The 22,513-nt window shown below is 53.9% G+C and overlaps 1 protein-coding gene across 1 annotated transcript in view; it reads right to left on the reverse strand.

The window, feature by feature from the left end:
• Positions 1 to 22,513, reverse strand: part of COL22A1 (collagen type XXII alpha 1 chain) — a 224,960-nt gene that overhangs the window by 72,552 nt on the left and 129,895 nt on the right. Inside the window, exons 31-39 of the mRNA XM_018058603.1 lie at positions 20,519 to 20,560; positions 19,524 to 19,556; positions 16,526 to 16,579; positions 15,074 to 15,127; positions 14,075 to 14,128; positions 13,370 to 13,423; positions 11,802 to 11,855; positions 8,513 to 8,617; positions 7,134 to 7,178 (exon numbers count right to left, since the gene is read on the reverse strand). Of these exons, the coding sequence (XP_017914092.1) occupies positions 7,134 to 7,178; positions 8,513 to 8,617; positions 11,802 to 11,855; positions 13,370 to 13,423; positions 14,075 to 14,128; positions 15,074 to 15,127; positions 16,526 to 16,579; positions 19,524 to 19,556; positions 20,519 to 20,560 (495 nt within the window). The remainder of the gene's footprint in view (positions 1 to 7,133; positions 7,179 to 8,512; positions 8,618 to 11,801; positions 11,856 to 13,369; positions 13,424 to 14,074; positions 14,129 to 15,073; positions 15,128 to 16,525; positions 16,580 to 19,523; positions 19,557 to 20,518; positions 20,561 to 22,513) is intronic.

Consider the following 22,513-nt stretch of genomic DNA (forward strand, 5'->3'; position numbering starts at 1 on the left):
TGGAGAATTCTAGGGGTGGGGGAACCTGGTGGGCTGCCATCTCTGGGGTCGCACAGAGTCGGACACAACTGAAGCAACTTAGCAGCAGCAGCAGCAGAAGGTTGGTCATAACTTTCCTTCCAAGGAGTAAGTGTCTTTTAATTTCATGGCTGCAGTCACCATCTGCAGTGATTTTGGACCCCAGAAAAATAAAGTCAGCCACTGTTTCCACATCTATTTGCCATGAAGTAATGGAACCGGATACCATGATCTTAGTTTTCTGAATGTTGAGCTTTAAGCCAACTTTTTCACTTTTTCACTCTCCTCTTTCACTTTCATCAAGAGGCTCTTTAGTTCTTCTTCACTTTCTGCCGTAAGGGTGGTGTCCTCCGCATATCTGAGGTTTTTGATATTTCTCCCGGCAATCTTGATTCCAGCTTGTGCTTCTTCCAGCCCAGTGTTTCTCATGATGTACTCTGCATAGAAGTTAAATAAGCGGGATGACAATATACAGCCTTGACGTACTCCTTTTCCTATCTCGAACCAGTCTGTTGTTCCATGTCCAGTTCTAACTGTTGCTTCCTGACCTGCATACAGATTTCTCAAGAGGCAGGTCAGGTGGTCTGGTATTCCCATCTCTTTCAGAATTTTCCACAGTTTGTTGTGATCCACAGTCAAAGGCTTTGGCACAGTCAACAAACCAGAAATAGACGTTCTTCTGGAACTCTCTTGCTTTTTCCATGATCCAGCGGATGTTGGCAATTTGATCTCTGATTCCTCTGCCTTTTCTAAAACCAGCTTGAACAACTGGAAGTTCATAGTTCACGTATTGCTGAAGCCTGGCTTGGAGAATTTTGAGCATTACTTTACTAGCATGTGAGATGAGTGCAATTGTGCGGTAGTTTGAGCACTCTTTGGCATTGCCTTTCTTTGGGATTGGAATGAAGACTGACCTTTTCCAGTCCTGTGGCCGCTGCTGAGTGTTCCAAATTTGCTGGCATATTGAGTGCAGCACTTTCACAGCATCATCTTTCAGGATTTGAAAGAGCTCAACTGGAATGCCATCACCTCCACTAGCTTTGTTAGAAGTTAGTTAGCCAAGTTAGAAGCCAAGTTAGAAGACAAAAAATAAACTAAGCACTATACATATTAGAAAAATCCATATTCTTTTGCACCCCAGTTTCTCCTTTAAAATAGTTAATATAGGGACTTCCCTTGTGGTCCAGTGGTTAAGAATCTGCCTGCCAATGCTGGGGACACGGTTTCCACCCCTGGTTCTGGCAGACTCTGCATGGAGAAGGCAGTGGCAGCCCACTCCAGCACTCTTGCTTGGCAAATCCCATGGACGGAGGAGCCTGGTGGGCTGCAGTCCATGAGGTCACTGAGGGTTGGACACAACTGAGCGACTTCACTTTCACTTTTCACTTTCATGCATTGGAGAAGGAAATGGCAGCCCACTCCAGTGTTCTTGCCTGGAGAATCCCAGGATGGGGGAGCCTGGCAGGCTGCCGTCTATGGGGTCGCACAGAGTTGGACACGACTGAAGCGACGCAGCAGCAGCAGCAGCAGCAACAGGGCAACTGAGCCAGTGAAGCACAGCTCCTGGGCCCGTGCACTGGGAGCCTGTGCTCTTCAGTAAGAGAAGCCCCTGCAGTGAGAAGCCCGCACACCACAGCTAGAGAGTAGTCCCCACTCACTGCAATTAGAGAAAACCCAAGTGCAGCAATGAAGACCCAGCACAGCCAAAAATAAACAAAAACAAACCAAAAAAAAAAAGAAAGTGAACGTGGATCTCCTTTGTACTTTGTCTTAGCCTGCCTCCTTTCCTCTTCCCGAGGTTATATTTTATGCACAGCACACAACCTTAACAGCTGCAAGCTAAACCACATCCATGTTGCAGTTTGTGTTCTTCTAAATAACTGTTCACACTCCTGCTTCCTGAACCAGCTGATCCTCACATGCTGGTCTTCTTTCATCCAGGTTCTAAGCTTCCAAATACTTCAGTTCAGTTCAGTTGCTCAATCATGTCTGACTCTCTGCGACCCCATGGACTGCAGCACTCCAGGCTTCCCTGTCCATCACCAACTCCCAGGGCTTACTCACTCATGTCCATCGAGTTGGTGATGCCATCCAACCACCTCATCCTCTATTGTCCCCTTCTCCTTCTGCCTTCAATCTTTCCTAGCATCATGGTCTTTTCAAATGAGTCAGTTATTTGCATCAGGTGGCCCAAGTATTGGAGTTTCAGCTGCAACATCAATGCTTTCAATGAATATTCAGGACTGATTTCCTTAGGATGGACTGGCTGGATCTCCTTGCAGTCCAAAGGACTCTCAAGAGTCTTTTCCAATACCACAGTTCAAAAGCATCAATTCTTAGGTGCTCAGCTTTCTTTATAGTCCAACTCTCATATCTATACATGACTACTGGAAAAACCAAGCCTTGATTAGATGGACTTTTGTTGGCAAAGTAATGTCTCTGCTTTTTAACATGCTGCCTAGCTTGGTCACAGCTTTTCTTCCAAGGAGCAAGCATCGTTTAATTTCATGTCTGCAGTCACCATCTGCAGTGGTTTTGGAGCCCCCCAAAATAAAGTCTCTCATGGTTTCCATTATTTCCAAATACTTACCCACCAATTAAAACTCAGCCCAATCATTTCATTTCTATAAACCCCCCTCTGCCTGCCCACCTCTCAGCCTTCAGAAGACATTTGAATGTATCTTCATTAACACACCACCCTCCCATTGTGTCTGACCCTCTGACTTTTATGTAAGTATCTTAAAAGGATAAATTATCCATTGATTTATTAATCCATTAGTTCAACAAATATTTGTCAAGTACCTAAATGGAGTCAGACCCTATGTCAGGCACAGTATCTACACAGTTCTGCATCCACAGTGCCTAGAGTTGGGCCTGGACAGCCCTTTAACAGCAAATTCCTGAATGCCTGAATAAGTGAATCTATCATCACTTGCATTTTGTCAGGTACTAAATTTTGCTGTTGACCAAAATCAACTTTTTGCTCAGGAGGGAACATGATGAATGACCTCTGGCAGCCATGCCAAGAATCTGAGTCACAATTGATCTCCTGCAGGAGCACAGGCCTGGCTCCATTTGTATGTTTATGGCCCTCTGTGATGCCAACACTTCCCTGAAGCAACAGCTTAATGGACTGAAACTCGGAGAAAATGGCTCCAAGAAAAGAGCTGAAGACCTTAAAGCTCAGACAGAATAAGCAAGAAAGTTCCTGATTAGACGAAAGGGGGCATGTGAGCTCTAATCTATAATAGTGACTGTGTTATCTGCTTTGGTTGCAAGACACTCTGAGCCAGTTCAACAGTGTTTAGGGAGGAAAATGTGTGAGGTTGTGGAAGGAGGAGGTCATTTATTGGAAAACTACGTGCTGTGAGATAACTTATCCACAGGAGCCCGTTGGGGGTTAACTACGTTTTACTCCTTCATACAGAAAAGGAACAGAGTCTCAGAAACAACAAGCCCCTTGCCTTTATGTCATAGATCTTGGGCTTCCCATGTGGTATCAGTGGTAAAGAACCCCCCTGCCAAGGCAAGAGACATAAGAGATGTGAGTTCGCTCCCTGGGACGGGAAGATACCCTGGAAGAGGGCGTGGCAACCCACTCCAGTATTCATGCTTGGAGAAACCCATGGACAGAGGAGCCTGGAGGGCTATAGCTCATAGGGTTGCAAAGACTCGGTCAGGACTAAAGCAAGGGCATGCACGCCATCAGTCTTACAGGTAGCTGGGCTGGGATCCTAACCCAGCTCCACTGGAAGGCAAAGCTTGTTCATTTGGGTGGAAACAAGTCCACCCAAGAGAAGGAAAGGCATCTTTAAGAGTCTTTTTGTGGCTGTAAGTCATTATGAAGGGCTGAGAAAGCACCAAGGAAAATCCTTGTAGAGCGCTCTTAAGTCCCCAGGGGTTTTCAGCACCAGGGACAGCACCCAGGCAAGGCCCACAGCTGAACACTGTGAGGAAGGGCATCTCTCCCCTTCCTCCCACCTTGTCCCCCCCATGAGCCCCTCATTCCACAACTAAAGATCTCTCTGATTCCAATTTACCTTCCCAATGCCAGCTGACTAGGGAAACCTTTATTCTAAACTACATTCCACCTTGCAAATATGTACAGTATTAACGCTGAAAGGGTCATCTGTTTACACATCTCATATGTAAACACTGGCTGGTCAACTGTACCCCAGGGCAAGGCCCTCTGCACATCTCACCCCAGGTCTCCGCCCACAAACCCGCCTCCCTGCACATCCACCCGGGCTTCTCTCTCCAAAAACAGACCGACAGGGATGAGTCAGGTCTCTCTAGACCCCTCACCTTCTTGCTGAACCCTAAAGTAGACTCCACAGGGTGATCTAATGATAAGGATCACTAATATTTATTGGGCACGTACCTGTGACGAACATAAGGCTAGGCAGGCAAATACTTTATTTGCATTACATCATTTTTTCCCCAAACTCTGCCTGGGAGGTAGATTTTTATCAACCTCATTAATAAGCAGCCCAGAAAAAGGACGTCTTTACCCATTTCCGCATCTCTTGTTTCTGGTTCCCTTTTCAGTGCCCTCGCCTCCTTGCCTTCTAAGAGACAATTGATTTCTCCCAGATCCTGAAATCCCTCCTCTTGGGGGAACTGAGAGCTCAAAGCGCTGCCGGGCAGATGCCGGGCTCACAGCATCACGCAGGGACCTCAGACACACGTCTGAGCTGGCTGTGGATCAGGGGTCCTCCAGTCCCTGGTCCTGCCGCCCTGCTCCACACACACCCACTGCTCCGGGCACAAGGAATTATTTTACAGGCCTACAAATTCAGGTAAAGTTGTTTCCACTTTTTTTTTTTTCTTCAGAAACTAGGGAGTTGCCAAATATTTGCTCAGATCACTCAAAAGAACTCCCTCATTTCTTTTTCCTTTCATCATGAACAACAAAATCACCATTAGGGGAACACATGTGATCTTTATCAGTACAAGCTCAGTATGACTGCAGAGGTCCCCTGCCTGAAGGGTGGAAAAATCAGGCAGCAAGTTTAACCTAGAAAGTGAAAGTGAAAGTCACTCAGTCGGGTCGGACTCTTTGCAGACTATACAGTCTTTGGAATTCTCCAGGCCACAATACTGGAGCGGATAGCCTTTCCCTTCTCCAGGGGATCTTCCCAACCCAGGGATCAGACTCATGTCTCCTGCACTGCAGGCGGATTCTTTACTAGCTGAGCCACAAGGAAAGCCCCCAGCAATTACTCCTGAGTTCTCAAATTCCATATCCTGGTTATTACTGTAAACCAAGACTTTTACATACAATGAAAACAATATACTCTGTGGTTTTGTGGCTAAGATCCCAAAAACACAGCTGAGAAATAAAAGAATGAATGTCTGGGCCTTCAGATGAAACTTCCCTAAGAGCGGCACAAATGGATTCCCAGAGTGCTGCATCTTCAGCAACTGGGCTGGGTGGTAGGATGCGGTTTAGGAGAGTGCTGGCTGACTCAGAAAGTGGGTCCAGGAAAGATAGCCGCTGACACCAGAGGCACATAAAAAGAAATTTTAAAAATCGGTTTGCGTAAATATATGCAAGTGGATAAAAATATGGTGACTCTACAGTAATGCTTCCTGTGATTTTGAATATATTTGGTAAACTAAAGCAGAAAATAAACATTCTAATGTCTCTCACTGACTATGTCACCCACGTTCTTAAGTTTATGCATCTGAGCTGGTCAAGCAGTCGCTCCTTGGCTGTGGGTGCCTGTACAGCACATGCTCTGCTCTGAACACGTTCTATCTCGTCCTCCTGTGGTCTTCTCCCAGGTTAGGGCCCCGCAGAGGACTCCTTCCTTGTCTTCCCCTTCAGCTGCTCCACACCTTAGAATAGGGACAAACATCATCTCCGCCAAGAAGCCTTCCGGAGTCAAACCAGGCTGGGCCAGGAGTCCCCTCTGAGCACTTGTGCCTAAGCCTCCCTCTATCCCAGTATCTGTTCATCTGCTTCTCCCCCGGCTCCTGAGCCTATAGAGGGCTGGGGAAACGTGCCACTCATCCCTGACATCCCCCAGCCCACCTCCAGATCTGACATGTGGCAGAGGCTCAGTGGATCCACAATGAATGAGATAATAAGCATGTTGTTAACGGATGCATCAGTGACTCAATGAACTCATTGATTCAGTGTAAAGATAACTTCAGGAAAACTGTCCTCATCACCCAGGAAAGTTCTCTTATGAATACTCCCTCATGGGCAAAGTCGTCTTTTCTGAGTCATGGTTACAAGCAAATTGAAGAAGAGACGCCTGCTATTGACTGAAGTGTCTGCCTTTCCTCTCCGAGGCCTGGCTAGATGACAACCAACTCCCTCCCATGCGGGGTCAGGAGGTTGGTGGAAATGAATGACCACCTCCGGGCCTGGCCCACAAAATCTTCCCACAAGGTCCTCCACCATCTTTTCCATCATTTACTACTGCATATGGAGGACTCGATAGGAGACACTGAAGTCTTACAGGAGCAAGTGCACAGGGCTGGAGGAACGTGGGTCCCTGGATGGCCGTGTGGTCAGGACTCTCCACTCACCAAAACTCCCATTACACTTAACCTGAATGAGGAATAAACTTTTACTATGTTAATCATCTGAAATCCGAGGACCCTCTGTGTCCCCAATTAAACTAACAATACAAGACTTGTCATTGTCTAGTCATTAAGTCGTGTCCGACTCTTTTGTGACCCCATGGACTGTAACCCACCAGGCTCCTCTGTCCACGAGATTTCCCAGGCAAGAATACTGGAGTGGGTTGCCATTTCCTGGTCCAGGGGCTTTTCCCAACCCAGGGATCGATCTTGGGTCTCCAGCATTGACAGGTGGGTTCTTTACCACTTAGCCACTGGGGAAGACCCCAGTACAAGACTAGATCTACTTCGGTGGCTGCAAGCGTCTTTTGCAACTAATTTAACTGCAAGTATTTACTAAAGAACAACTGTGTGGCACCCACTTCCATCTCATGGTTCAGAGCTGCAGAGGCTTCTGTTAGGTGACAGGTGATGAACGCGGAAGTAAACAGGGGTGACCAGAGATGCTCGCAATTAAATCTGGCATGTTCGCTTTCTAAGTGCAACCCACGGTATCTACAGTTTGGTAGACAAATACTCACCTTGGTTCCCATAGGTCCTGGTAATCCAGGTGGGCCACGAAGTCCCTGGGAAAACGAATGGAACAGAGACAATCATGGGAGCACGAATGAGCATCTACCCATCTACCCTGTGCTCTGGGGACACACAGGATGGGGCTGTCTCCATGATCTGCTGTGTGCAAAGCAAAACCACCTGGTTTTGAGACACAGGACCCCTGCGTGTGAATTCTGACTCTATCACCTACCCATTCTGCGTGACCTCAAGCAAACCCCTCAGGTCTCTCTTAGTTTGCTTTCTTATTTAAGATCTTTTTTTTTTTTTCGGTGTTTAGGTAGTGAAATTTCATTTTATTAATTTTTATTTTATATTGGAGTATACTTGTGCTGTTTTTGAGGTGTACAACAATGTTGTATACATTGAGGCATGCAATGTTGTGTTGGTTTGAGGTGTACCACAGAGTGACTCAGTTATATATACACATATGTGCTGTGTGCTCAGTCATGTCCCACTCTTTGTGACTCCACGGACTGTAGCCCACCAGGCTCCTCTGTCCATGGCATTTTCCAGGCAAGAGTACTGGAGTGGGGTACCGTTTCCTTTCCAGGGGCTCTTCCCGACCCAGGGACCAAGCTGCCTCTTGTGCCTCTGGTGCCGGCAGGAGGATTACACATACATATGCCCACTCTTGTCCAGATTTTCCCATATAGCTTATTACAGAGTATTGAGCAGAGATTGCTGGGCTCGGAGGTCCTTGTTGACTACCTATTTTATAGTAGTATGTATATGTTAATCCCAACCTCCTAACTTATCCCTCCCTGCAAGATCCTTATTTTGCAGATCCCCTCAAATAAGGTCAAGGCCAGGTGTCAGGTTTCATGGTAGGGGCTCTTCTGATCCCAAAGTCTGGTCTCTTTCTTACTTACCACTTTCTGTCCAGGACGCACTAAAGTGTTTCTAAGTCCCCATGCACATAACACCCTCATGAACTTACACATACAGCTCATCTGTCTGCAACAGCCACTCTGTGCTATTCCACCTAAAACATAATTCCTTCCAACTTCCACTTTTCGCATAGATGCCACCTCCTATGTGAGGCCTCCGCAGCTTACACAGATCAGGATGGCCGAGCTATGGCCATCGCACTGCTTGGCTGTCTCACGAGCATCTCAACAGCACAGGCTCTAACCCGTGTCTGCGTCCTCGGAGCCTGACCCACAGCCAGCAGTCCACACGGGACCCTGTGCCGCGCTGGCCTGATGCGGGCGGGAGCCAGCTGCTGCCCCCATACAAGACCCCTTTCCCAGCCCAGCTGCTTTCTTGCAAAGTTTGACAGTGGAGCCTTTTTCCCTTTTCTAATTCCAGCCTGGTTGTTACAGTCACCGAAGCCCCTGACACTTACCGGGTCTCCATCTTTCCCTCTTCCAGGGGGCCCGGGGGGCCCAGGGGAACCAGGATTGCCCCTGGGGCCGGCTGGCCCTGGGCTCCCTTCTTCTCCCGCTGCTCCCTGGAAAGACAAGTGGACAGTGTCCGGGATCAATGAGATGCAGAAAGTAAGTTTTTCAATGGACAACAAGCTAAAGGGAGGGCTTCCCTGGCGGCTCGGTGGTAATGAAACCGCCTGCCAATGCAGGACCGAAGGGTTCAATCCCTGGGTCAAGAAGATCCCCTAGAGTAGGAAATAGCAACCCACTCCAGTAGCCTTGCTTGGAAAATTCCATGGACAGAGGAGACTGGCAAGGTGCATGGGCTTGCAAAAGAGTCAGACGTGACTTAGTGACTAAACCACCACAGCCACCTGAAAGGGGTAGGTGGGCTTCCTGGTGATGCCCTGCTTCAGAAAGCCCACCCCTTCTGAAGGCACAGAGGACAAGCTGTGTAATGGGACCCCCAAATTCAAATGCCAAAGCCCTTAACTCCGGCACTTCAGTCTAGAAATAGGGTCTCTGCAGGTGTAATTAGTTAAGAGGTGCTGATATTGGAGTAGCACAGAGCCTAACCCAGAAAGCACTGAGGTCCTCACGAGAAAGGGACGTCTGGGCACAGGCCTGTGTAGGGGGAAGTCCTCGCGAAGACACGGAGAGAAGACGGCCGTCAATAATCCAAGGAGAGGGGCCTGGAAGACATCCTTCCCTCACAGCCTCCAGGAGGGACCAGCCCGTCTGACACCTTGATTCAGGACTTCCAAACACGGTGAGTGGTGACACAGCACGTTTCTGTGGTTTAAGGCACGCAGTTTGCGATGCTCTCATTACGGCGGCCTTAGCAAACTATACAGCGTTGAACATGGGCACAAGAGGGACACTAGTAGTTTTCTGGTCCAACCTTCCGCCCGCGGCAGGAAGCCATCAGGTGTGCCTCTTCCAGGCAGCCCTCCCATTTCTACTTGGACTCCTTTGAGAGCACAGAGTTCACCACCTCCCCAGGCAGTTTTTATCTCCTTATTGGGCAGTTCTGTTAGACACTGTGTCTTTATACTCAGCCGAGACAGTCCTCTCTGAAATCTTCCAGAGGTTTGACTTCAAACTCGGGGCTATGCAGACAAAATCCAATTCGTCACACGACAGGCCTTCAGTGATGTGAGCACCACTTGGGGATCCAAAGTGCGGAGAGAGAGAGGAAGCCAGGATCTGATGAGGGAGGGAGCTGGGCTTGGAGTTTGTGCCCCGTTTCTGACCACAAGCCAGGAGCCCCGTGCAGCCCCAGCTGTGGAATGCTGCGGGGACCATGTGGGCCACAGGAGTCCCTTTCTGGGCAGGGTTCTCTTGGACCTAAGCTGCAAGACCTAAGCTGAACCAGACATCCCTGATGCAGAAGTGAGGGGAGGTACCATGTCCCACGGAGGACAAAGCAAAGGATGGAGAGGACCTCTCTCCAGGCACAGGGCAGGATCAGCTTCTGCAGGTCTCAGGCCACCCACTGGACAGGCAGAGAGAAGAGCAGGTCCTGCTGTCAGGGACTTTACCACTTTGTACAGCACGGAGGGATAGTCCCCTTGCAAACGCAGTCTTCTGCTCATCAGAGCAGAGGTGTCTGGCTCCCTCTAGAGGCTGAGTGAGCCAACTGCCATTGCTGTTTAGTCACTAGTGAAAGAGAAAGTCGCTCAGTCCTGTCCGACTCTTTGCAACCCCATGGAGAGTGTAGGCCACGGAATTCTCCAGGCCAGAATACTGGAGCGGGTAGCCGTGCCCTCCTCCAGGGGATCTTCCCTAGCCAGGGATCGAACCCTGGTCTCCCACACTGCAGGCGGATTCTTTACCAGCTGAGCCACCAGGGAAGCCCTAAGTTGTGTCTTTTTAAGTCATGACTCTGAGCGACCCCATGGACTGTAGCCCGCCAGGCTCCTCTGTCCATGGGATTCTTCAGGCAAGAATACGCGAGTGGGTTGCCATTTACTCCTCCGGGGCATCCTTCTGAACCAGGGATCGAAATCAAGTATCCTACCTGGGAAGCCCCAGACGTTCTCATGTTTGCTCAACTAGCCCTCAACAATCCCTTCTAACCAACCCTCTTCTAAGCTCCTTCTAATTTGTCAGTGCCCAGAATAGAGGCCCGTCCTCTGCACATGGTAATAATCAAAGCAAAACAGATGGGCCAGATTTCTTTTTTTTTCTCCCTCGCTTAAGGAGATTTTCCACAGGCTGGTCGATCATTTTTCTTCATAGCAAATCACTCCTTCTCCGAGGGATGCATTTAAAAACAGCCTTCCCATCAAAATGTAAAGGTTTGTATCTATTCCTGTTACAACGTTTTGCCAAAATAGAAAAGATACATGGAAAAGATAAAATAGAAAAGATAAAATGGTCACACCTTCCAAAGGTCCCAGGTGAAGTGGACCTGAAGGAATTTGCATTACTAAGTTCAGACAGGAGAACTGGGTAGGGGTTGGCTGTGGAGGACGCAACAGGAGTTGGGGTGGGGTGAGCAGGGGCCCTGGGATTTCTGTCTCTGGATGAGAAGCCTCTGCTGGGGGCTCGGGACAGCAAGCCCCTCTCCCCTCACCACCTGCTCTCTGCCGCATGTCAGGGCCTCAGCTCCTCCTCGCCATCTGTGCGGCCCCGCGGTCCGTGTGGGCTCAGTGTGAGCTGGAGACCCGGGCTCCTCAGCCCTGACACTGCTGATGCTCGTGGCGGACGGTCTGCACTGAGAAGGGGCGCCGTCCTGTGGGTGTTCAGAATCCCTGTCTCCACCCACAAGATGCCAGAAGTCGGAGTAAACATGGGAGACACATGCTGGAATGCGAGGTCAGGACGTGTCACCTGGGATTCCAAAAGGCCGGGGAGCCTGCCCCTCTGCCCTCGGGGCATTGGTGTTTGGGGGGAGGACACCGTGTCTCTCTGCTTCCTAACGAATAAAGCTTTTCTCGTAGCCTGGGAAGGTTTAATTGCACATGCGATAGTGTGGGGTGGCTATGCTGGAGCACTGAATTGAGAGAAAGGGGGGCTTGGGAGGCAGACAGACCAGCTCTGCGGCTCAGCAGCCACGGGACGCAGGACACAGAGCTGCAGTCTACACCTCTGTCAGGCAGGGCCCCATCTGACCCTGCGTCTGTGGCGAGGGTTAGAGGAGCCGACTGCAGAGAAGCCCTCGGCCTCCCGCGTCCTGAAGCGGGTCTGAGCGGAGCGGGCTCCTTTCCCACCTCTTAAAAGCTGAGAACCGCCACGGAGGATGGAGACCACACTGAATCTTACCTTCTCACCACGCTCCCCATCTTTCCCAGGGGGGCCTCTGGAGCCGGGGGGACCCTAGGCAAAGAAAGGTGACAAGGTCAAGTTCAACAGGGCCCAGGGCACTCAGAGAAGAGCGATGGGCCCCCTCTGGTCAGAGGCTCCTGACTCGTTCTCCACCTCTGACTTATTCCTCCTCCGCCGCCCTCCCACCGCCTCCCTGTCCCCTGGGACCGTCACGCATCCTCGCACATCGGAGCTCTAACCACACGGCCCTGCTTCCCGATGGCCTGCCCACTGTGGGCTGTGACTCTCAGACGGCAGGCAAGGCGTGGCGCGGAGGGGACCTCGGGGAGGAGAGGGTGACCCAAGAGCACAGCCTTGGTGTCGGTGACCTGCCCGTGTTGTGAGCATCCCCCAGAGGCTGACTTATCGAGGCAAGGCTCAGGGCAGGCGTCCCGTGGATGCACCAGCAGGGACGTCAGAAAGAGGACGGGCAGGTAGGGACATGTTCACGCGGCTGCAGCTCGGTCCTGCTGGGGGCTCCGGGGTCCAACGGCAGACATGCACCCGGAGCAGCTCCCCCAGGGGCGAAGGAGGTGGGCCGTTTACACACCGGTCGGCCAGGGCTGCTGCTGCTACTGGGCATGTGCCATGTGGCTGGACCATAAGATCTCTTAGGCCAGAGAAAACCCTGGGCCAAGGGATGCAGGGCTGGCCCGGGGAAGGGCGCACGGACACTGCGGGCCAGGGTCTCGCGGTTTCCACGGCGACCACTGAGCACGTAACGCAGTCTCCCTGCGCCTCAGTCTCTTCCGGAGTGAAATGGGGCTGCTTCTGGCACTCCCCTCCCAGGGTCGTGAGGAGTCAGTGAGTGTGAAGGGCTGACAACAGTGCCTGGCACACACCTACACCCACATCTGTTCTCTAAGCCGCTGTGGTTATCAACAGAAAAGATGACGATGGAACAGGACTGAACTCTGCCTATCTGAGGAACACAGTTCTCCAATGCCCTTCACTGCATGCCACTGGGCATTGTGCTCCACAACTGAGATAGAAATCAGTGTCCAGGGTGGCTCTTAACGCTGGTCCACAAGCAGACCCCAGGGCCCCCACGGGGTGGCCGCCTCTGCAGGTCAAGCGCAGTGGGGCACGAAGGTGAGCCTACAGAGTCCACACGCTCCAGGCTGAAGATGAAAAAGCTGAGGCCTCAGGAGGCCCCCACAGAGGCCTGGCAGCCTGTGAGCTGCAGCAAGGACCCAGCATCCCGACAGTCAGGGTTGCCATTCCTCAGGTTCATCCTGCTTCCTCCAGGGCCAGCTGTGACGCTGATCCAGCATCAGCACTACTCACAGCTTTCTCACCCCAACAGTTTCCTTCACCACCGGAAAGCTCCTGAGTTACCGAGAACCTCAGGTTGTAGCTCTGTAGGTATCTTTGCCGGGGCCTCAATTTTTTCATCTGTGAAATGGGGGCAGGGATGCCTATGCCCTGAGTTCTGTCGTGGAGGATACATGAGTTAACCAGGGGGGTGGACATTGTGGATCCACAACCAGTGCTGGTGATCCTCCCCACCCACCCCAGTTACTCACCACGCTCCCTGGGGGGCCGCTGGGGCCAGGGGGCCCTACAAGTCCAGGAGCTCCCTATAGAGAGGCAGAAGATGGTCAGAAAGGCAAGGAATTGATTACAAGCAGCTCCCCCTGTCTTTCTCCAAACTTGCCTCCTATTCAACTCTCCCTGATTTGCCCAAAATGCTTCTAGATGACATTCCCTCCACAGGAAGGATGACCCTCCTGTCCAGGAGGGTCAGGAGGGTGCAAGCCTCAAAGGAGGTAGATTCCAGCACAGAAAGGGGCGACAGGAGGCCAAGGACTCTGGGACGATCCTAAGGCCACAGCACGGAGGTGGCAGAGGAGGAGTGGGTGTTGAGGGGAGGGCAGAGAAGGTCAGGTACTGTCAAGCACACGTCTCAGGTGGGGCATGGGCTCTAGTTTCAGAGCATGGGGGAATGGAAACCCTGAAAATGGAACAAATCTGCAGATCTGCTCTATGGAGACACGTGCTCTGGTACGATGCAAGTTGACTGTAAGGGTGTGAACAAGCTTTGGAGACGAGAGAGAGGACCCGGTGAGGCGGGTGGACAGGAGCCAGCCCTGGGCCCGGCCAGCCCTCCAGTGTGGACGGCACCTTCCCAGCCCTGTCCGCACACTCAGTGGGGAGCTGGGCGCTGGGAGCAGGGGTCGGCCCAGTCCCCTCCCGTGGGCCCGCGAGGCAGGTGGCCAGGAAGGACTCACAGGGCTCCCAGCTGCTCCGGGCGTTCCCTGGGCGCCTTCTTGCCCCTTGGCACCCTGCACGAGAAACAGAAAGAAGTGAGACGCCTCCTGCAATGCTGGCCTCAGCCCCACGCAGCGACGTGGGGCACCTTTGTCATCAGAGTCAGGTGACCTAAATGCAAAGGACAGGATTCCCTAGCGACTCAGAGACAAAGATTCCGCCTGCCAATGTAGGAGATGCAGGTTCGATCCCTGGGTCGGGACAATGCCCTGGAGAAGGAAATGGCAACCCACTCCAGTATTCTTGCCTGGAGAATCCCATGGACAGAGGAGCCAGGTGGGCTATAATCCATGGGGTCACAGAGTCGGACACGATGGAGCGACTAAAGTACCACAACCAAACTGAAAGGACGGGGAGTAGGTTTACAGGTGCAGAGACCACAGCTCCGGGCTCCCTGAACTCCTTCAGTCTTCACTTGCCCCAGGACACAGGCAGCATCCCCTGCCCTTCATCTTGAGGTATACGAGGCACAGAGGGATGGGCCTGCCCAGGTAAACACAGGCAGCCGGGGCCCTAGGATCTGAGCTTGGACAGGCCACGCAGAGCGCGCAAAACACTGCCCAGCACAGAGCCAGTTAAGCAGCCAATCAAAATACAATCAGAATGCCAACACACTCTAGGTGTCCTTTAAATTGGCACTGGAGATTTCCTGCATTTGAAAAGCCTCCGAGAGCCAGGACCACCTGGATTTTAAGAGTTGTCGGGGAGGGAGGGTGCAGCAGGTTACCATAACCACACTTCAGTGACAGCGAAATGACCTCCTGGGCTCCAGGGGTCGCGTTTTGGGGTTTTCTGGGAGACCTCTCTCCCCAGGCCCTGGACTCAGTCCTAGCAGCACCTGTTGCAGCACCCCCTGATGGACATTCCTAGAATGACAGGGTGGAGGGGCCAGCGAGGGGCAGAAGAGCCCGCGCGAGTTTCTGCTCTGGGAGCCAACGGAGGACAGAGGGCTCTCTTACCGGTGGTCCAATGGGTCCCCGAGGCCCCAGTTCTCCAGGATGACCTGGCGACCCCTGCAATGAAACCACCCATCAGCGGACGAGGTCACACCGTTGCTCTGGGGAGGCATGAACACGGGCAACGGGAAGGGATTGAGATCCACAGAGAGGCGGGAGGAGGAAGGAGCTACATTCAGCTCAGCAGGGCTCCTGTGTGTTCAGACAGGCCCTTCGGTGTCCAGTCTCAGGAAAGCAAACGCACAGGGTGAGGGGTGCGGGGCAGGAATGAGGGGTAGTGGTGAGGGCAGGGGTGAGGGGCAGGGTGAGAGGCAGGGGTGAGGGGAGGGGTGAGGGAAAGGGGTGTGGGGAGAGGTGTGGGGGAGGCGTGAGGGACGTGGTGAGGGGCAGGGGTAAGGGGAGGAGGGGTGAGGGGAAGGGTGCGGGGCAGGGGTGAGGGGCAGGGGTGAGGGGAGGGGTGCGGGGCAGGGGTAAGGGGAGGGGTGAGGGGAAGGGTGCGGGGGAGGGGTGAGGGGAAGGGTGCGGGGAGGGGTGAGGGGAAGGGTGCGGGGAGGGGTGAGGGGAGGGGTGGAGGGGAGGGGTGAGGGGGGGGGGGGGAGGGTGTGAGGGGGGGGGGGGTAGGGGTGAGGGGAGAGGTGCGGGCAGGGGTGAGGGGAGGGGTGAGGGGAGGGGTGAGGGGAGGGGTGTGGGGCAGGGGTGAGGGGCAGGGGTGAGGGGCAGGGGTGAGGGGAAGGGTGTGGGGGAGGGGGGAGGGGCAGGGGTGAGGGGAGGGGTGAGGGGGAGGGGTGAGGGGAAGGGTGTGGGGGCAGGGGTGAGGGGCAGGGGTGAGGGGAGGGGTGAGGGGAAGGGTGAGGGGAGGGGTGAGGGGAAGGGTGAGGGGCAGGGGTGAGGGGAAGAGGTGAGGGGGAGGGGTGAGGGGCAGGGGTGCAGGGAGAGGTGCGGGCAGGGGTGCAGGGCAGGGGTGAGGGGCGTGGGTGAGGGGAGGGGTGAGGGGCAGGGGTGAGGGGAGGGGTGCGGGGCAGGGGTGAGGGGAGGGGTGAGGGGAGGGGTGACGGGAGGGGTGAGGGCGTGGTGACGGGCGGGGTGAGGGGCAGGGGTGAGGGCGGGGTGCGGGCAGGGGTGAGGGGCGGGGTGCGGGCAGGGGTGAGGGGCGGGGTGAGGGGCAGGAATGAGGGGTAGGGGTGTGGGCAGAGGTGAGGGGAGGGGTGAGGGGCAGGGGTGCGGGGAGAGGTGCGGGCAGGGGTGCAGGGAGAGGTGCGGGCAGGGGTGCAGGGTAGGGGTGAGGGGCGTGGTGAGGGGAGGGGTGCGGGGCAGGGGTGAGGGGCGTGGTGAGGGGCAGGGGTAAGGGGAGGGGTGAGGGGAGGGGGTGAGGGGAGGGGTGAGGGGTGGGTGTGGGGTGGGGTGAGGGGAAGGGGTAAAGGGAGGGGTGCGGGGCGCTGAGCAGAGAGCACTCACCGGCTCCCCAGGCGTGCCAGGATCGCCCTTCTCTCCCCTGGGCCCTGGTTCTCCCTGTTGGCAGAGAAGCAGAGTAAGGCAGCTGCCCCTGGCCCACCCTCAGGTGGGCCGCGCGGACCTTCTGGGCCTGTGCAGGCACCTTGCGCTGGAGGAGAAGCCGGCACCACCCAGTGCAGTTCCCAGGCTGCTTTCTCCACCCACGACCTTGTCCCCGAGGCTCCTGCCTGCCCCCAGCCGCCCAAGCCCATCCCTGATCCCTGAGTTAGTGTCCCCACAGCCTGGGCTGGGGCCCCACTCCCTCTGCATCAGCCGTTGATGGAATGTGCACGCTCCACCCCAGAGAGCCAGGGTTCAGTGAGGACGCCCTGACAATAAGGCTTTCAACAGAGGCAAGCTCCTTCCTCCTTCCAGAATCTCCATCTCCCACCAGCTCAGGAGAACACACTCTGGCTCCATTCATCAGACAATATCCTTATCTCTAGCTTGCTTTTCCCCTAGAAAATTTCCCAAGGCAGGAATTTGCAAAAGCGTTTTGTCTGGTCCTCAAGTCACTGGAGACACGAGCCGTAAAGATGGAAGGGCTGATGGGATGGATTTGGGGGATACAGAGGGAAGGAGTGAATCTGCTTTCTGCCAGCGGGGCAAGGGACTGTGGGGGTTGGGTCAGGAGAGGGATCCTGAGGCTCTCAGACAAGATGCTCAAGGCATTTCTCCCCAGGGCCTGAGATCCAGGAGCAGACTTCACCATGGGGGTGCCTGCTGAGCTGAATGCTGAACACGGGTGCCTGCTTCTCCTCCACCGCCCCCCGCTGGTGATGCCAGCCCAGGGAGATGCCGCTCTGGGCTCAGCAACTGCAGGGCACTGGCCAGGCCTCCCAGAACCCTCTGCAGGCGCAGGGGGTGGGTCAGGCTGCTCTTCCAGGGAGCGGCTTCTGAACCAGTTACAAAGCCCCTGTAAGCTCTCAGCTGTACTGTCTCCCAGCCTGAGATGGCCTGTCCCTCCGTCCTCCAGACAAGGAACGGGTTCCCACTCCTCTCTGACATCGGACCCGCACGCCAGCTAACAGCCCCTGCTCTGCTCCCCACTGTCGTCCCCACGCTGCCTCATGGCCTCCCCAGCTGGGGTCCCCGACATCCCCAGGAGGCTTCTTGTTCTGCAACAGGAGTTGGGGCTCTCCTTCCAGCCCTCCTCCCCTTTCTATCGCCTTCTTAATTATGCTGCAAACCTTGTGCATACATGCATGCTAAGTCGCTTCAGTCGTGTCCGACTCTTTGCGACCCTGTGGACTATAGCCCACCAGGCTCCTCTGTCCAAGGGACCTGGCTGCCCCTCCAAATCTCCAGCCCCCGCTGTGTGCAGGGACTGGAAGGCAGACCACTGAGGTGAGCAGGGAATAATCAGAACAATGGCTTCCAAAACCATCAATACAAACACGGTTACCATGGCAACGAGGCAGCCCCCAGAGGGATTCATGCAGTAACCCCCAATGAATCTTTTTCTCCCGTGGACACAATTTCCTTGCTTTGCATCTCCAAGTGGCTTCCTGGTTTCCGCAGAGCTCAGACCCTGCAGGAAGGTGTCCCCCTCACCAGGATTCAAAGGGGAGGCTGGGCAGACCCCTGGCCTCTCTCAGTCCCTTACTGGGGGAACACCTCGGACATCATCTTTTACGGATGGAGCGATTCCTTTACAGAGAGGCGGGATGTGTAGATTTGCTGCAAGCTTGAGGGACTCAGGGTGGGCAAAAGGGAGGAGTCCCAGAGGATGAAGGGCTGAGGCATCGTGTAGGGGGATATGGTTCTGGAAGAGGGAGGCGGCGGGCCAGTGTGACGGAGCCTTGAACCTCGGCACCGGCGGGGACAGCAGTTCGGCCAGGGCCTTACGGCCAACAGCTACATCCCGATTCCTGACTCCAGGAAGGCCCTGTGCAAGGTGCTTCGCTCCTTGAGCCTCAGGCCATCATCTGCGAGCTGGGCACAGGGCCGGTCGAAGCGATGCCTGCCCTGTGCCCGCCACATTCAAGGCTCTCCTGCTCTGTCCCTCCGAGCCCTTCCTTGGAGAGAGAAGACGCAGCCGGAGCCCCGCCTGCTCTCCCCTCAGCATCCTCGGACACCCCTGCGGTCCCCTGCCTCCCCGCACCACCAGGGACGGCACCCCTGCCCTCTCTTCCTCCCCATTCCTCCTCCAAAGCAGCTCAAAGTCCTCCCTCCCCTTCCACAATGATTTTGGCGCTCAGTCTCTCTCTCTCTCTGTGCTCCATTCTTTTCCATCACATCCAGGATCTCTTTCGCTTCTCAAGTTGTAGTTACTTAAGAGCAGCCATGTGGAGATGGGTCCTCTCCTAAGCCTCTTGGCCGCTGCACGTGGTACAGTGGGTCAAGTCCTAACCACAGGAGAACCACGTCCCCAAGAGCGAAGCAACAAAGGAGGTGAGCTTGGTGATGTCAGAGACCCTGAACACACTCGTTTTCACAGAAGCCTCTCTAGAAAGAGGAGGGAAAGGCTCCTGGAGGCTGCGGCCACGCTGAGTGTCCTTTTCCATCATGCGCTTCCGTCTTCAGAAAGAGCCACGCGCTCTCCCGCCGGCCGTCTCCCCAAACAGGCTCAGTCCCCACTGGCCCCTCTCAGACTTGGCCCCCAAGACCCCCAGGCCGGCCCCCTCTGCCCTTTCACTTTCTGCTGCTCACAGGGCTCTGTCCTGCTTGGAACAACCGGCCACCCCGTGCAGTGAGGGGGTCACTTTACCCAAAGAGAGGGGTGGCCTTTGCCCTCGGCTACTGGGAGGCCCCCTCCTGGGCCCTGACCCAGGAGGTCCCATCTGCCCCTGGAGCTGGTCCCTCGCCTGGCCCGCTCCCCGCCGGCTGCCAGGACAAGGTTGGGAACCCAGAGGCCTGACAGCGGCTGGCAGGTCAGGGCCCCGCCCCCCAGAGGACCCAGGGGCATCGCAAGCCAGGCCGGGGGGGCACCGGGCAGCCACAAGGCGCCACCGCTACTTACGGGCATTCTCGGGTGTGGTGTGAACAGGGATGTCTGCAAAGGAGACAGCAGAAACGAGACAGATGTGAGTGGACAGCAGCAACCTGCCTCACACAGACTTACCGGTCGAGAATGCAGCCGCAGGGGCCCCTCTAAGGATGGTTTCGACAGAATCACACATTCCTTTTAAAGCCCCTGCCCTCCGTATGAGGCCATCCCCTGCCTCAGCTACTAACTGACCCATCCCTACATGCCCAGACAAGGGCAGTTACCGGAGAGCCATGGTCCTCTCCCTTCCTGCCCCCCACCCGGAAAGTGATTAAAGCACAGAATACCAAGGCCGGAAAGAAACATTCAAGTGAAAAAAAAAACAAACCATGCAAGCCGTGCTCACATGTTTATACAGCCTTTTTTTCCCTTTAATTTAGTATGTATTATGTACCAGAAACTACACAATGTCCCTTACATATTTCAGTCAATTTTCACTACAAATGTGCAAGACACAGCTCCGTATAATATATATTTTTTCCTTAACAGATGAGAAGATGGAGTCTTTTTCATATTAAATAACATGTTTAAGATCACAATGCTGGTGAGGAACACAGCTGGGATTCAAACCCACTCTTTTCTTCTGGCTCCAAAGCCCCTGCTCTTTACTCACACCTGAACCCCAACTCACAATGCCCACCCTGAGACCTGCAGAGGGCGGAGGTGTGAGTCACGGGTGTATACCCACGTTGCAGTCTCACCCTGGACACACTGCTTCCTGCCCCTGACCTCACCCCCACAGGCAGCAGGTGGGCATGGGCGCCCAGCGTCTGTCCAGTGTTCTGACCAGCGGTAACCGTGCTGCCAACTAATCTAAAGCACAAGGTGGTCCTTACAGAAGCTCATGCACTTTCTGGATCACGAGACCCAGGGATGGGTCTGGCTATGGGCAGACTCCCTTAGAAAGATGTTTATAACTACGTGGTTGGTGTGCAGGAGGAGAAAGGATTAGAAGCAGAGTAACTTACAGTGCCAGGTAATCCAGGGGGCCCCGGTGGGCCCACTTCACCCTAGACGAAGAAGTGGAAACAGCAGTAAAGAATCCACCTGCCAATCCAGGAGATGTAAGAGACGCGGGTTTGATCCCTGGGTCGGGAAGATCCCCTGCAGGAGGGCGTGGCAGCCCACTCCAGTGTCCTTGCCTGGAGAATCCCATGGACAGAGGAGCCTGGCGGGCTACAGCCCATGGGGTCACAAAGAGTCAGACACGACTGAACATACTTACACAGTCCTGCTTATCCTGGGACACTTTTCCTAAGAAGACAGACTCACCCCGTCTGCCTCTATTGCAACTGATAGATATATAGATCCAAGCTATAAAATAATTCAAACATACCAGAACTCGGCTCTGTGAAACACCTATGTAGCCACGTGTAGCTGTAGGTTGATTATACCATTCTATACTATTCCATGGCGCACGTGGAGACAGTGACCCATCATCCATCCTCCCACTGACAACGCTGACCTGATTTTCCACCTGCCGCCAGCGCCCCCACACTCTGTCCTGGAGCCAAAGTTTGAGCCCCCTGAGAGGCTCCTCTGGACCCTGCCCTCTCCCGAGGGCTCAGGCCCATCCTTCTCAGCGGCCTGAGTGGTGAGTGTTACATTCTTATGAATGGCATAGGCTTGGGAGTCGACTCACCTGAGCTTGAAACCTAACTCTACCACTGTATACATTATTTTACTTCTGTTGGCGTGTTTTCCTCTGTGCAAAATAACGACAACGGTACACACAGCTCACAAGTGTCCTCTGGGGACTAATTGAGACCTTCAGCCAGAGGAAATTGTTATTCCATTTGCCTCAAGGAAAGGAGGTCACTGGGCTGCTCCATCAGGAGGAACAGTCCCCAAAGCCCTTCATTCCATGTGAGTCACGATGGTGTTGGGACACGGATATCTCTGTCCACGCGTGTCCTAGCAGCCCAGGGTCCACAAGTGGTTATTAGTGGACAAATGAATGAAGCAAGCTGACTGAGAGATGGGCTAGGCTTCTCTTATTCATAGTGACAACAATAAGATGATAATGAAAAGTAGTTACATGATAAACCATAATGGAAAAGAATATTTTAAAAAATGTCTACATGTGTGCAACTGAGTTACTCTGCTGTACAGCAGAGACTGGCACCACGCTGTAAATCAACTATACGTCAATTAAAATTTTTTAAGTGGTAACATTGTTTTCTATGCTTGTTTCTACAGTTATATAGGATTTAACCCCAGGTTTCAGCTCACTTTGCTACGTGCGTTAATTCCCTTCATCAGCACCGAAATGCCTGAAACAGAGATGCTTCATGTGTAGCCCCATTCCATGGATGAGCAAACTAAAGCCCAGCCACACTCAGGCCCTTGCCCAAAGTCACACAGACAGCAGTTGGTGCATCCTGGTGGTAAACTCTGAGCCCAAGCCCTTAACTACTGCGAGGCGTTCCCCTGACCGTGTTGCAGAAGCTTCAGAGAGAATACAGCACCTTTTCTAGTGCTGAGTTCCAGAACCAATCTCACCCAGACTATCCAAGTTCAGTGTTTCCCAGTGCAATGCACGTGCGATCAAGCTCTTTCTGTTGTGTCCGACTCTTTGTGACCCCATGGACTGTAGCCCACCAGGCTCCTCTGTCCATGGCATTCTCCGGGCAAGGACACTGGAGTGGGCTGCCATGCCCTCCTCCAGGGGATCTTCCCGACCCAGTGACTGAACCCACGTCTTCAGCATTGGCACGCGGGTTCCTTACCATTAGCATGACAGTGCAAGGTATGAACAGACATAAACAAGAAGAGAGTTGGAGGAGAGATGTATCTCCAACCTCGAGGGCCTCAAGACCACCTTTCTGGAAGAGCGTCGCCTGCCCTCAACACTGTGGGGTGAACACAGCACCACGAGCTGGCGGGGCAGAGCCCAGGAGCTCCCTGACTTGGGGAAAGATGCTCGCCTAGAGAAGGGTCTCTGAGCTTGAGTCAGTGGGACT

Source organism: Capra hircus, chromosome 14 (assembly GCF_001704415.2).
Source record: "Capra hircus breed San Clemente chromosome 14, ASM170441v1, whole genome shotgun sequence".
Lineage (NCBI taxonomy): Eukaryota > Metazoa > Chordata > Mammalia > Artiodactyla > Bovidae > Capra > Capra hircus.